This window comes from Rhinolophus sinicus, linkage group LG11, assembly GCF_036562045.2.
Source record: "Rhinolophus sinicus isolate RSC01 linkage group LG11, ASM3656204v1, whole genome shotgun sequence".
Classification (NCBI taxonomy): Eukaryota; Metazoa; Chordata; class Mammalia; order Chiroptera; family Rhinolophidae; genus Rhinolophus; species Rhinolophus sinicus.
The window spans coordinates 16,762,289-16,778,009 of record NC_133760.1 but is presented as its reverse complement, the minus strand read 5'-3'; the positions used below and the strand labels follow the sequence as shown (position 1 = coordinate 16,778,009).

The following is a 15,721-nucleotide window of genomic DNA, read 5'->3' as shown; positions in this document are numbered from 1 at the left end:
CAGGACTTCCTCCTGCCTGCAGACACCCTCCCGCTGCTGGGAAGGGGCTCTGTCAGCTTCTGCGTGTCTAAAAACACCTTTAATTTCCCTTTCATTCTTGAAAGATACTTTCTCTGGACATGGGGTTCTAGATTGACTGGTTTTTCTTTTAGTTCCTGGAAAATGGTTCTCTCCTGCCTTCTCACCTGCACTGTTCCTGGGAATCTGCCGTCATCTTGGGCCACAACCCCGGACCCGCCTAAGCCTCTCCTCTCTGGGCCCCGCCCCCCCCCCCCAGCACAGTGCTGGGGCAGCGAAGGGAAGAGGGCGCATGGGGAGAGCCATACAACATGACATATCACCCAAACACCACTGGAGACCCCAAGTTTTGGCAGCTAGGCTGGGGGGCTGTGGGCAGCTGTGTTCCAGGAGCAAGTGGTGGTGTTGGACTTGAGGTGTTCACCCTGTTATGCTGTCAGGGTCACCAGGCCAGTCCTGGTGGCTTGTTCTAGCAAAATCCAGTCCAATCCCACGCATCCTCCCCGCCGTGGTGGGCAGCCGGCCATCTCCTGCATCTGCCAGGACCGTCTCTCCTCAGGAGCCAGCAGCCTGCACCCTGCTCCCTGAGCACCCCAGAGCAGTACCTTGGCCTGCAGTCTGTGTATGGCAGGAGCCCCCAAGATAACAGTGTGTTCAGCACCGTACTGCTGACGCTCTCTGCCTGTGGGCAGATGGACCCAGCCTGCAAGGGCGATTAGGCTCATGTTTATTCATAAACATCAGCTGCTAAGGCGAGATTTGGAGTTTCTCTGTCACCCCCGTTGCCGGCTCCTCGGCTCCTCGCCAGACTCATCCTCAGTGGGCAAGGCTGCCCCGCAGCTGCAGACTCGATGGCCGCACATGCCTGCTGGCCCTGGGCAGACGTCGGGGGCCACACATCTTGCACCTTGCTGTCTGAATCCTTCTGGCCTGAAGGTGGTTGTTGGCAGCCCGGAGAGTGGGGCCCTGTGGCCCAGAAGCCAGGAGCTGTCACCCCAGGCAGCATCCTGTGTTGCTGCTGTCTCCTTGCAAAGGGCCATGGGGCCCTGCGTGTGGCTGTCAGACAGCAGGGAACAGGCAGCTCCTGTCTGCCCAGAGGAGGCTTTGGGAGGGTGACTCGGGCCTGCAGCCTAAGGAGGAGTTCCAGAGCAGAGCCTGTGGGTATGGGGCCCCAGCATGTGGCCTCACACAGGACAGCATTATCTAGCGGGGTGCCTCTCATGGGAGTGAGGGGTGCAGGGCAGCTTCTGGACCAACAGACCAGCCCTTCCTGCTCCTTGGGTGCTAGGCTCTGGTGTGGGGAGGGCAGTGCCAGCCCACGTGTCCACAACACCCAGGGTCTTTCCACCGCCTCCGCCCATCTGGCCAAGCCTGCCATAGTGACCGGCCACAGAGGAGAACCAGGTCTCTCCAGCTCCGGGAAAGCTGGCCCCAAGTGGGGCTCATCCTCTCCCCCTGGGTGGGCAGAGGGGCATCTCTGGGTTAGCATGCCCTGCACAGGGCACCGGCACCAGTGTGGCCAGGCTTCTGGGCCGTGGGGAGGCTGCCATCTGGGCCCGGGGTTCCTGCCACTCAGGCCAAGCTTGTCTCCGCAGAGGCGTCCTGGCCCCGTACGCCGTGCCCTCGGAGCTCCTGCTGGTGGAGGAGATCCCGCGGAACCAGATGGGGAAGATCAACAAGAAGGACCTCCTCCGGCAGTTCTACCCGCATGACCAAGGCCAGCGTCCACTCTAAACCCCCCTAAGTCAGGTGGAATAGAGTCAGGCCTGACGGAATGAGATCCCAGCGGGAGGCCTCGCTGTCCCATCCTTGTGGCCACACCCTTATGCCCTGAGGCTGCCAGGCAGGTCCCGGGAGGGTCCAGGCGTCCCCCCCGGGATGCAGGTCTCCAAAGGAAATTCAGTAAAGCTTCACAGAGAAAAGCGCCTGTGCTGTTGCTCACCCAGGGCCCTGCTCCAGCTACCAGGAGAGCTTGCGTCTGCATGTGTGTGCGTGTCTCAGCGCAGGGTCCCTCACGGTCTGGGAGGCCCATGTGGCCACCCCAGTTGACAGCGGTTCCTCCAGAGCCTCGTAGTCGAACCCCGACTACTCTGAGGAGCCAACCCCGAGGACAGGCCCGGGCGTCCAGGTGAGGAGCATTGGGAATGCCGTTGTCTCTTCTGCCCTCCCTGACGTTTCTCTCTGCTGCTCTGGGACAGCCTGCACCGTGAGAGTGGCATCACTGTGCCCCAGGGACCTTGGCAGGGCCTCACATAGGCCTTCAGGGCCAAGCTGACCACCCCAGTGGGGATGCAGCTCAGGCGACCAGAGAGCCAGGGAAGCTGAGTGCCCAGACCCTCTGGGCAGCTGCGTGCAGCCCCTTAGCACCACCGCCCCCAGGTAACCCGCTAGACCAGGGACCCACAAACTTCTGGAATGGGCCAGGTGGGCAGTATATTAGGCTCTGCTACCACATGGTCCGTCACAGCTGCTCACCTCAACTGTTGTGGCGTGGATCCCACCGCCCTCATGTGGAGCCCAGATCTTCTCAGCAGTCAGAGGCTGACCACCAATGGCCCTGCACCTTGACCCTTGACCTCCCCACTGCCTCCATGCTGCTGCCTCCACACACCCCTGCAACCCCCAGCCCTTCCTTTCGCTCTTCGTCTACATGCCACCTTCTCCTGACCAGATCCCTCCCACAGCACCCCCTCTGCTCCCCGCCAGACAGGCCCAGGTCCCCCACCCTCCCCAGCCGCGGGCACGCAGACCTCCGAAGAGCAGCCATGTGTCAGCGTTTCCACTTCCTGCTCTTGGCTGTGTTGATTCAGATGCAGGAATGCCCGTGTGTGCTCCAAGTGGCAAATCCAGAAGCTTCTGGACAGTTTACTGGAGACCATGGTGGCTTCCCTGCCTAAGCCTGCTGGGGAGTGGTGCTCACAGCACAGCAAGAGTCTGGCCTTGACTTTTCCAGAATGTTCTGTCTCTGGAATCTGTGTCTCAGAGAGCAGCAAATTGTGGGAGCTGGAGGTTGGAGGGGCCACCCCAGCCCGAGCAGGGATGCAGAGCCTTGTTGAGAGTATACAGCTGGTGAGGGGAGGGGGGCAGGACCACTCTCCCAACAGCAGTGCTGTATGTGGCCTGTGGCTCCTGAAGGCCTGACTCGCTGTGGCATTTGCTCAGAGGAATGTCCAGCCCTCCGTCCCTCCTGCCTGAAGCCTGGGCATGCATGCTGGTTGCCCACGTACTGAACAGGCTGCCCAAAGGGCTCAGTCGCTGCGTCCACAGCTGGCTCCTCTTGAGGGCAGCCCTCAACGCCACAGTGGTCACCTGGACCTCCCGCTGTCCTTGCATCTGGCCCTGTGGTAACTAGGGAAGCACGTAATCACACGCCACTGAGAGAAATCAGATTCAGCACTGCAGGATCTTTGCTTCATCCCACGGATTTGACACCATATCTATCTTGTTACTGAAATTTTTGATTCCTAAAAATGTTTACATAATTATTTGCTTTATGCTATAATCTATAGCAAATACTTTCAAAAAATAGCAGTCACCTTCCACTCACCACAAGACTCCAGGAAGACGTTGATTTGTCCTTGGAACAGGCCCCTGTAAGAACACAGAAGGATGTGCCCTACTTGTTAAGTCAACGGGACCAAGAGTCACAAGGCTTCCAGAAAATTCCCCCTTGGCTTGAAATGCTCCCCCTCCCCTCCCACACACACCCTCTCCCCCGAGGGTGAGACCCTCATCGGGCAGCCCCACCATCCTTACTCAGCTCCCACAGTAAAGCCAGGAGCTGGCATCCTGGGAGCTGGACTGTGACAACCTGCCTGACAGCCCATCTGCCTTCAACCTCACTAGGAGGGGCCGCGCTGGATCTGAACCTGTTGAAAGGCAGTCCAGAATACCCAGGATGGCTGGAGGGGGCTGCCGCTTAGGCGTGGAGCAGAGGGAAGGCAGGACTGCGCCTGTAGGGTCCCTCAGGCCCCGGCGTGCAAAGAACACTCCTGGCTTGGCCCGACTCCGGGTTGAGCCCTGTCCCTCCCTCTGGACATAAACTCAGCAGCTGGGGTGAAGCGCAGCTGCCTCCTTGTCCATCCAGCACCTGCGTGTGCAGACATGGAGGGCCAGCCAAGGTAAGAGACCCCCAAGGGGAGACAGGCTTGAATAGCCACAGAAATGTCGGGGCCCAAACCGCCCAGCCCCTCCCCAGCGCACGAGGCCTGTGTGCTCTCTCTGGGTTTCCCTATTCTGTGGTCTGAGGCTGGTGCGTCCTGACCAAGGACTGAGGACTTTGTACCCTCAGAAGTCGAGTCGTGGGGGGCTGGTGACCACATAGCATTCCCCCACGGGGGCCACAGTGGCAGGGCAGGGCACGGAGCCCCATCAGCTGGGTCGGCACTGCCCAGGCCACCAGCACCCACTGCCCAGGCACCAGGCACTTTTGTGCCCACCCAGCTCTAGCCACGGCTTGAATCTTTATGTCTAATCGCCACACTGGCCTTGCCGTCACACCCACGACTCAAGATTCCCAATGGTCAGGAATGCATGCAGGCTGGCAGTGAGCCCACAGCTGCTGTGGTCACATCCATGTCCTCTGTGCCATGAGCCTCACCCTGCCAACCTCACACTTGGAACCTGAGAACGTCCACTCCTGGGCCTGGCTTCCTCTGGAAACTTTCTCCCACGGGGTCCCGCCTACAGCTGGGGCAACAGTGGAAATGTCATGGGTGCAGATGCCTGGCCAGGAGCAGGACTCCAGTGCTGGGCCCCAGGGTGTCATAGACGCCCCTCATATCTGGGGCCAGGGACTGCACTCTCCAGGTGTGTCCACGAGCACAGCCTCCCGCCAACACAGGTGAGGCCTGCTCAGACAGAGGGCCTGGCAGCGTGCCCCAAGAGCCAGGTCATGGGCACTAAGCCTGGGGTTCCTGTCTTATAAAGGGAATTCTGGAAACAGTTCCTGCTCCAGTCTTTCAGGAGGACAAAATTATACAATCATGCAGAAAACAGCAGCTCGGCACCCAGTTTTAGACAAGATAACCGTGTAAAAATGGGTACAATGCCAGGCTGACTTGAAGCAACAATGAATAGGAAAGACATGCCCACAAGTGCGCATACCACACACACCTCTGCGCACGTACTTAGGTACGTGTTCTCACCTGCATACGCGTGTACTCAGACATCCCTGCATGCATACCTGTGTTCACACGTGCACACACATGCCCTGACACCCACAAGTTTGGGGGCTGAGTGGGACCGGGATTATAAAACAGTTTTCCAAGAGTCCCTGGAATTACCTTAAACTGAAATCCCAACTCTTTTTCTGTCTTACGTTGAGTTTCTAAATAAAAATTTTTTGAAGACGGTTCCAGCACTAAACAGTAAATTTGAAAACTACAGCTCAGTTCTTAAAATGGTTCTGTCCTGTGGCCTTCTCCCTCTGGGGGTTCCAGGGACCTGCGCTGTCCCTGCCACACCGGCTTCATCCTGCTGCTCTACTTCCTGGGCCTGTTTCTGCGGGCCTGCACTGGGTAAGGCTGTGCCAGGGCGGGGTCCCCCACAGGACCCCCTCCCCATCCACCCCCCTTCCCTGGCACTCCCCTCATCCCTCACCCCTCATTGTCCCTTCACCCCCACAGTCCCCCCACCCCATCTCTGTCCTCAGTGGTCTCAGTGGGGCCATCCTCCATGTGGACTCTGTCTCTGGTCAGTTGCTCAAGGTCACCTTTGTCAGTGTGGTCCTGTGTGCACTGTCATGGCTGCTTGGTGGCCCTTGTAGAAGCCCCCTGAGCCCGAGCAGCCCACGCTTCCCAAGGACCCCTACACCCTGCCTTGGTGGGTCATCCGGGGCCGGCTGTCCCCTCCTGCTGGGCTGTGAGCAGTGGTCAGAGCAGCCCTTTATCCTGCCTGCGGGAGTCAAGTGTATCCTTTGTTAAAACATCAAGGATGCAGTAAATTCTTAGCTCACCAAATAGATCAATATCAAATTATCATGTCCCACATTCATAACTCTTACGCGTGCAACAATGGGGGGACAAGGTCACTGGAGAATAAATAGCAGCAGAGGCGCTTCGCGATCTATCACTGCAGACAGCCGCGGGTGTCCCACGCCGTGCTGACAAGGCCATTAATAAACCTGGGAGATGGATGACCACAGGGAGGGGCCGGACCACCTGCCTCACGCGGGGAAGCCTGCCCGGCTCCACTGTGAGCTGGGGGGGGATTCCCACCCACTTGGATACGAGGGCAGGGATCCCACTCAGGTCCCCAACTTGTTCACAAACCCAGTGAAACTGGCTGCTCTCCCGGCTGTGGGGGCCATGCCAGTGGGTACCCCAAGGGGAGTGCTCTCAGCCCACTTTGTAGATGAGGAAACAGGGCCAGTGAGGTGAGCGACTGTCCCAGGGCCCCAGGAAGAGAAACACTGGAGTGGATCCCATGCTCTCTGGGCCCGAAGCCCTGGTTATTCCACCTTCAGCAGCTCTGTCCAAGGAGTGAGGTCAGACACACAACTAACAAAATCACCAACAATCGTGACAATGTGCGTGGGTGTTGGAGGGGTGGCGGGCACTCCCCTCCCTCAGGAGCACTCCAGAGGAAGTGGTGTCTGAGCTGGTCTTGGCAGGTGGTCTTGAGCGATCCTCGAAGGAGGTGGGGCAGCACGGCCCAGAGCACAGGCCCAGGTGACGCTGTTCTATGTTCAACCCTGAGGTGGTTCTGTGTGTGGGAACCTGGGAGAAGAGGTTAGACAGGAGGTCAGGGGCAGGGGGTTATGTGTGGGGGAGCAGCATGCTGGTCACATGCTTGGCACAGGGAGGCGCCTGTGCAGACGCATCAGGGGAAGGGAGTTGGCCCCTGGCCGGGCAGGCAGTGGAAGCCAATCCCTGCGGTGGCTGGGGTCAGTCTTCCCAGGTAGGGCGGGCATCCTGGAGCTGGCCAAGAGCTGTGGAAGCTACAACACAGGCCACTCCAAGGTAGCCTGGGCCCACCTCTGTCCCTGGGGTCCCTCAGCCGCCCTCCGATTCTGGGACCACCAATGAAAGCTCTCAAAGTTGTCCATGTCCTGGTCCCTGAGACCAGGACTGTGAATAGGTTACTTCACGAGGCAAAGGTGAGTCCCAGTATCATCACAGGGTCCTAACAGTGGGAGAGGAGCAGGAGGGCCAGAGTCAGTGATGATGGAGTGACGCTCAAGCTGCCATCGCTGGCCTAGATGACGGGGGAAGAGGCAGAGGGCGAAGAAGCCAGAAAAGATGAAATCGGTTCTCCCCTGGAGCCTCCAGGAGGCACCCGCCCTGAGACACCTGATTCTAGCCCCAGAGAAGGTGCTGGACTTCCAGACATGGGAGAACAACGTGTTGTTTTAGCCTCCAGATGTGTAGTGATTGTTAAGCATCTTCCTTGTTCCCTGTAAGTTGCACCAATCTCTCGTTAGCGGACATTTTAAGATGAAGAAAAAGAGGGCTATTGAACAGTTCTCTTGGATCCTGGTCCAGCTGGCCTGTCTGTGGCTCCCAAGTCCTCTCCAACCAGCGTCCTGGAGTCTTGGGGCTGGCACGGCTGTGAGGCCTCTGCCCCAAGGGGTGGACTGAGGTGTCCTCCACAGACTCAGGTAACGTTCCCTTGATCAATGAAGAACATGGGAAACAGGACCAGAAAGGCTGACGAGGGGCGTCTGGGCAGAGGAATGAGGATTTGGGAAAGGGGTCTCCAGGGCATGGCAGGGGGAGCCTGGCTTTTCCGAGACCAGGGCGGGAAGCCTACTTGCATCCTTGCATCCACCCTTGCCAACCTCTTCCCTGCCCTCTTCCAGTCCCCAGTTGGGAACAATTCCTCAGAGCAGGCACTGAGGTGGGTGGCCAGGGCCCGAGGACACACCCTGGCATCTTCACACCAGCCTGTGCCTCTCGAGCCAGTTTCCTCCTCTGTGAAGATAGAGATAAGGATGCTCACGCCCAAGGGAAGGAGGAGTCGGTGGAAATCTCCTTCCTGAAGCCGCCTCCCAGCTCCCAGCGCAGGCAGTAGGCTCAACAAAGGGAGGTTTTCATCCCAGCCCTCAGCCCCTAACAGGTGGTTTTCAGGGTCCTCTCCATGCAGGGAGGTGTGGGGGCCTGGGTGCTGGGCTGGCAGGGGCCACCCCCAGAACCGGGGGTGTAGGAACACAGGACAGGGGCCCTGGGACCTGGGCGAGCAGGGCTGGGGCCATTCCTGCAACACAGCCGTGTCACCTGAACATGATGGCCCTGGCCACGGCTTCCCAGCCACCTCCCTATTCTCTCCTGAGGCTATACGCCCCCCCCCCCCAACGTGGGACTGGGCAGGTGGCCTGTTGGCCTGTGCTGAAATGGACCTCCACAGGCATGGAAACTACAAGCCTCTGACCCCTGGTCCCAGACACAGTGCGCCCTCGGCCCAGTTGGGCACCGGCACCCCCTCAGGCCTCTGAAAGGTGCCATCCCTCTGCATCTGCTGGTGCGGGGGCTTCACACGGCTGTGTACAGTGTGCAGACACCTGAGGTGCATGCAGACGTGCATGTGTAAGGAAGGGGCACCAGCACATGGGCTGGGTATCCACATGCAGGTGTGTGCATGAGCGGCCATGTTTCGGGTTCACGTGCAGGCTTCTGGGCATGACCTACCTGTGTGGGAATGAGTGTCGGGCGCAGCCCTCCACCGGGCACATCTGCGTGTTCCTTCACATGGTGCCCCTTGCCCGCCCAGGGTCCTCTCCCAAGCCCAAGCCATGCTCACCCCGCAGCCCCTCTCATCATCGGCTTGCAGTGCACGTTGCCCATTGACAGTCTGATCATATATACACAGCCATTCAATTACTCTGTAATGGCTACGGGCCATTAAGCCATCAATCTACTTCATTCCAGCCTGCCAGCCCTTTCCCCACCACCGAGCAATAAAACCATTAAAACAACAGCGGCAACAAGCAGACGCATCCTTAATGCCTCAGCGACACCCCCGTTAGCACTGCCGTGACAGGGAAGAGTCACTCCTGAGAAAGAGGAGACACTGCACCAGCCAGATTGGCTGCCTCCTGCACACATGTACATGCACACACATGCATACAGACACCCATGGACGCACAGACATACACAGCTGTGTGTGTACATGCATATGTGCATGCACACCACATATCGACATGCATATACAGGCCTATATACTCACCTGTGCACACGTACATACACACATGGACATGCATGGATATGCATACACATGTGCTAGCACATACATGCATTTTATGTGTGTGACCACATGCATGTACACGTGTTCTGCCATGCACACACACATACACACACGGACACATAAATGTCCGTAGGTTACAGATCTGGGCTCTGAAGCCACCCATCAGGTGTCAGCGTCCCCCGGGCCGTGGGCGGCCGGTGACAGACAGAACAAGGTCAAGGAGAGCTCGGGGACATGCTGGGAGCTGGCAGCAGCTGGCGCCGGACTCCTCAATGACCAGATATTGCCCCCTTCTTTCCAAAGAGGCCGTACCCGTGCAGATGCCCTCCAGCATACGTGACATGCCAATCTCACCTCCATGCCAACACAGACGAACAGACTTTTCATTTTTGCCACCGTGCTGGGTGTGGAATGGAATCTCTTGGCTTTGATTTGCATTTCCCTAATTACTAGGTAGGAGGAATATTTTGAACCTGTTTAGTGGCCATTCCGTTTCTTATTCTGTGAATTGCCTGTTCCTGTTCTTTGCCCATTTCCTATTTGGTTGTTGGTAATTTTCTTGATTATGTACCGGTTACGTGGCTGGCTTGCCTTTTCCTTCATTTAATGATATCTATCGGTGTGCCTAATTTAAAAATTTTAATATATTCACATGCATTAATTTTCTTATGGCTTGAATTTTTCATGTCTAAAAAATCCTTTTCTACTCCAAGCTCTTAAATATATTTTCCCATATGTTCTCCTAAAAGTTACAAAGATTTGTTGTCCTCATTTAAGCCCTTAATTCATTGGGAATTTATTTTCTCATGTGGCCTGAAGTGCCCTGACTTTTCCCGTGTGGAATAACTAATGTGCTCAGTTACGGAATCTTCCATCTTTCCCCACTGAACTGCATGTGGCCTCTGTTCTCTACCAGGCGTGCCCCACTTTCTTCTAGGCTGCCGAGACTCCCATCTTTCTTCCTAAGTCTTGATAGTTGTTAGGACAAGGCACTCACTCCCATTCCCTTTCTCAAACCAGCCTTGGCTCTTCTTGGCCCTTCACTCTTCCATCTGAATTTTAAGGGCAGCTTAAAGTCCCTTTTTTAAAAAATTTCATTGGAAATTTTATTGGAGGTGATTGAATTCATAGATTCATCTGGTGAGACTTGCTGTCTTTTACAAACTGCATCTTCCAGTCCACGAACGTGAGCCAGCTCTGTTTCTTCAGGCTTCCTCGTGCTCTGCAATGTTCTCTATAATAATTATACATGTCCTCTGGGAGATTTAGTCCCAGGTGTTTTATACCTTTTGTTGGAAACCTGAATGGGATTTCTTATTATATTTTTTAATTGGTTATTGAAATAGTGTGTGTGTGTGGGTGTGTGTGGGTGTGTGGGTGTGTGGGTGTGTTGGATTTCCATCCTGCAGCCTTACTGAATTCGTTTGTGGGTTTCCTATAGGTTATCAACATCTGCCCAATGTGGATGAAAAAGGGGCCACATACTAAACCTGCACGGCAGGCCTTACAAACTCAGAGACCTAAATCAACCACACAGAATGGTCTGAACATAAAAATTCCTAACTAAAAGCGGGTAATGGCCGGTAATCACTTCCTTGGCCTGTAGCTTCCTTGACAAAACAGGTCAATCTTCACCTTAAGTGAGCCTGTCAGTTGTCTTTTTGCATCTAAGATAACATACTCTTGGAATGTCAGAGTAATCCCTTTTTCGGGACCCCTCAGGGCACAACCCTCCCGCAGCACAGCACCAGACTACAGAACCCCTCACTGTTACCTTGTTCCCCGAATAACATCTCTGCTCGCATGTGCTGTAAAATGTTGTTAACCATCCTGCACCCACTAGGGTAGAAGAAGTGTCTCCCCATTTTAATTTTTATCCAGTCTGAGATTTCCCTGCTTTGCTTTAATCTACCTTAATCTACCACCAATGGATTTCATGTAATGTCTGTCTCCTCCTTTGATTCTGATGTATAAAATAAGCCACGAAAACTGCCATTTTCTGAAGCATTTTCTTAATCCATTGAGGTTTTGCTTCTGGCAATTGTCGTCAGTTTGGCTCAAGTAAACTCATTAAACTTCTCTACAGGTTTGGACGTTTCTTACTTCGGCACCAATAACACAGCTATACCTCCCCCTTTACAATTCTTAGCTTTCCTGTTTCTTTCTTTTCTCCCCTTACTGCATTGCGGAAATCTCCACCAAGATAAAAACTAGAAGAAAGGGGGTGAGTAGATGCCTCCAGAACCACGTCGAGTTCCACAGGTGAATACAGGTGGACACCCTGCCTCGAATGAACTCGTGCATTACTGCCCCTAATTGCTAAGATGTTTCGTGAATGAGCGCGAAATTTTATTGAAAATTTTTTATCTATGAAATTGACCAGCCTTTCTGTCTTCAGTCTCTTAAAGTGGACGATATTCTGATGTTACACTCGTGCTCCTGGGATAAACCCTAGCTGGTCACACTGGGGGCAGGGAAGAGGGAGCTGAATTATACTGTTTAATGTGATTATTGATCTGGCACCGTGGTTCCTTATCTACAATTCCACAACTGAAACTCTGACAACCAAAGTTGTTTGTTTTGGGTTTTGTTTTTCTGTGTTTGTGGTAAACTCATTTGGCAGAGGTTGCAGACTGAATATTTGCGTCCTCTCAAAATTCATATGTTGAGCCCTAACCCCCAATGTGATGGTGTTAACAGGTGGGGCCTTTGGGAGGCCATCGGCTCATGAAGGGTGGGGAGGGGGCCATGATGGGGTTAGTGCCCTTATAAAGGGACTCTGAGAGCTCCCTGCCCCTTCCGTCAGGTGAGGATACAAGAAGACATTATCTATGAAGCAGGAAGCCCTCACCAGATGTCAAATTTTCTGGAGCCCATATCTTGGATTTCCAGCCTTCAGAAAAGTGAGAAATCAATGTGTGTGGTTTATAACCCCCTAGTCTGTGGTATTTTGTCATAGCAGCCTGAACAGACTAAGACAGCAGACAGACCTGAGCGGAAGGGACATCAGGCGATGTGAGTGTGCGTTGGTCCCGGGGGCCATCTCAGATCCCGAGGGAGCAACACAGTATGTGGCAAACTCGCCTTTGGAACATCTGACAAATTCTGAATTCCAATACCCTTCTCGCCTGGGGCTTTGGGTTGGGACTTGAGCCTGCGTTTTATTTAGAATATTGAAGAGGGTAAGATGGCACCGGACAGCATGAGGCCTGTGTGTTTTCACGGGCAGGGTGTCTTCGATTACTACTGTCTCGTTAATGGCCGCTGGCTTATTCAAAATTGTTACTTCTTTGTGAGTCCATTTGATTACCTGTGTCTTCTATAAAACCATACACTTCCTCCAGGTTTCAGGTTTACTGGCATAAAGTTGTCCCCAGCCTTCTCCCCTGTCCTGCCTGTAAATATACTCCCATCCTCACAGGGCCCAGTGTCTCTTCCTCATCAATCCTGCTCCATTTGTCTATTTAACTTTTTCTTTGGTTTGCTAATCTTCGCTGTGTTTCTTTCTTTCATTTCATCAACTTCTGGTCATCATTCTCCCTCTTCTGGCCTCAGGGTTAACTGAACACTCTTTTCCTGACGACCTGGGTTGTCCCCTCCCTCGCCGGCTTCTGTCTGGCTTGTTCTTAGAAATCTATTCCAGGCCCTTAGACACTGCGTGAGCATCACTCAGGCTTTATTCTGTGGCACTTTCAGTTCCAAAGACTTGGTGAATTCCACTTTGATTTAATCTCTTAACCCGCAAGCACATTTTCAATCCACCATTTTCCTTTTGCTCTCCGTGGACTTCCCCGAGAACACAGGCCATGTGATTCCAGCTCTTTGAAATCTGAGGCGCCTATTGTGTCCTAGGCAGCTGGGTTTTGTTTCAGAGTCGAGAGATGGCGGAGAATCTATTAGATTAAACTTGTTAATTTGGTTATTCCAGTGCATCTGTGCCTCAGTGTTTGGCCTGCCTCACCCCTCAGTAGGAGGCATGTTAAAATCACCGCCACGTTGTCGAGCTGTTTGTGTTTCCTTGTCATTCTGTCAGTTTTTCCTTTATGTATTTCAACATTGTGTTCTTAGGCCCATATTATACTTGGTTATTATTATATGTTTCTGATGGATGTTATTTAGCATCTCTTTTTATCCCTGTCCGTGTTTTTTCCTTCAGTTATATTTGTCTGAGGTTAGTATTGCTCTTCTAGCTTCCGGGCTTGTGTTGAAATGGTCCGGCTTTGCGTTCCTTAATCACCCACCTTTCTGTGTGGTGTCAGTGTTAGCACAGCCATTGTCTTTTAGTAAGTGAATGTAGTCCATTTATTGTGATTACTGATGTATTTAGACTGGTTACTGCAATCGTATGCCTGCCATCCTCGGGATTTTTGCTTTGTTTTTATCTTCTCTTTTGTTGTATAAATAACCTTCTCTACTTTTTCCTCTTTATCAGGAAATTATAAATTAAATTTCCGTTCTTTGAGAACCCTTAAAAATGTTAAATACATACTATAAAGTCTATATGAGACGGTCTGTGGCTCCCCGTGGCCCAGAAGAGGCTGTAACATGCTGTAACCTGCCTCTGAATACCTGCTTCTCTACCATCTTGGTATTTCTTTAAACTTTCAGTTTGTTTGTCTCTTTTGACACAAAAATTAATAGGCTTCCTTTTTACAGTCAATCGTTAAATTTACTGACATTTTATCAACTTCTTGGCTCAGTGGATTTCATTTTAATAAATAATGCTCTGTAAATAGTTCTCTTAAAAGCATTGGAATGGTGAACTCGCTTAACCTTTGTATACCTGACTCTTTCTTTCTGCCTCCGTCTTGAATGACAGGCTGCCTGGTACGAGACGTGAGCCATTTTCCTCTGCACCTTTGCTTCCCGGCATTCTCGGCCTTCACGTCTTCAAGTTCATTGATCTTTTTCCTCTGATGCTATTAAGGTTTTCTTGTGCTCAACCTAACAGTGTGTGTGCACAGGTGGAAACTGCTTTGTTCTCGTGAGCAGTTCCAGTTCCTGTGTCCTCCCTTGCTCAATTGCTGGACCTGAGTATCCTCTGGGTAAAGATGTTCCTCTCTAGATAGAAATCCACAACTGGAGTGCACTCGGCCCTGTTGGGAACACGTCCTCTTTGAATGCAGCCCGAGTAATTCCTCCTGCAGCAGCCAGACTGCTCTAGGTTCACACTGCCTCTGGGGTCACTAAACACAGCCCCACTGTGTGCAGATGGCAGCCAGACTAGTCCCTCAGCATCTCATCTAATACGTTGTCATCTCAACGAAGTCTCAGTATTTATTTAACCCTGTTAGTGTCATTTCATCTTGTTGGAACAGGGTAGTGTGACAAACTCTCTAGAGAGTTTTGACTTCTTCTGTCAGCAGCCACCGAACCTCAGGTCACCTCCTGTGACTTCATTCCAGGCACTAATGGAATCGCTGACCAGGGTGAGGCTGAGGACAGGGTCAGTGCCCGCAGAAACTTTCCTCCAGGTGAGGGCATCTCTCAGGTGGAGGCTGCCTGACCACTCAGCCCACATTCACACCATCACTGTGAAGATGAGAATGGCACAGAGGTGCTCTACAAAGTCATGATTCTGAGTCTGCAGGAGTCCCCTCCTGTGCCTACCTGGAACTCGTGCCTATTTGTCAGTTCACCTGGCATTGCAGCCCAGCTTGCAGTCCTGGGCACTGTGGGGAGGCTTCTGTGCCATCCACCAGCTCTTGCACTGACCTGGGTGCTGCCTTTCCCAGCCTTTCTGCCCAGGTTCATCTGTCTGGCAAAGAAAGGCCAACAGGGAGGGCTCATAGCCCCTAAGGCCCCTGTACCCCGTACCTTCCTCCTGGGCCCTGACACTGGAGAGGGAAACATCACAGCGCCACGGAGACCCTGCCCCTGGGTGAAGGAGCCCCCACTCACCAGCGGCCCAAGAACGGAGGGCGAGATTAAAGGCAGCAACAATGTCGTCAGACTAAATTGATTCCATTACAGCAATTGATTTCATCTGAATGGTCATTAATGTGATTTATATGGCTGTTTGGGATTCTTCGCTCCCAAATCTGTCACCAGTCCACTTGATATTGATTGAAAGACAACGGTGCCAGCGCCCAGCATAGCAGGCTGGGGGTGGGCGTGGGGCTGCACTGACTAGGCTGACTTAGGGACCCCCACGCCCTTGCTGGCACACTCCCCACTCTGCAACACACACCCTGCAGTCTCCACTCCCCTGGCACAAGCCCCCACCCTTCCCTGGCCTTCACTCCTCTGAGAGAAGCCAACATGGAGCTGTGCTGGCAGCTTCTCCGGGCTGGGTGGGGAGAGCAGTGAGGCAGGAGAGGGGACCCATGCAAGCCAGTGCCGAAGGGACAGACCCTGGCCTCCCTCCCCCAGGCCTGGAAGGATTAGCCACCAGGTGGCCTCATTTGCCTGGAGTCCATCCCACCAGTTTCCTCCTAACAGGGACTCTCCCTAGCCCTGGCCAAGGGCCCTGTGAAATGACATATGTTGTGACAACACAGGAAACAAACTCACTGAGGCC

At 53.6% G+C, this 15,721-nt stretch overlaps 1 protein-coding gene across 4 annotated transcripts in view; it reads left to right on the top strand.

The window, feature by feature from the left end:
- Positions 1 to 5,558, top strand: part of ACSF3 (acyl-CoA synthetase family member 3) — a 69,110-nt gene extending 63,552 nt beyond the window's left edge. For 2 of the 4 annotated variants that reach the window (XM_019742690.2, XM_019742691.2), the window contains exon 10: positions 1,614 to 5,558. In XM_019742690.2, coding sequence (XP_019598249.2) covers positions 1,614 to 1,752 — 139 coding nt within the window. In that variant the 3' untranslated portion in view covers positions 1,753 to 5,558. The remainder of the gene's footprint in view (positions 1 to 1,613) is intronic. The other 2 variants (XR_012490102.1, XM_019742689.2) reach the window with 2 other exon arrangements.
- The last annotated feature ends 10,163 nt before the right edge of the window (positions 5,559 to 15,721 follow it).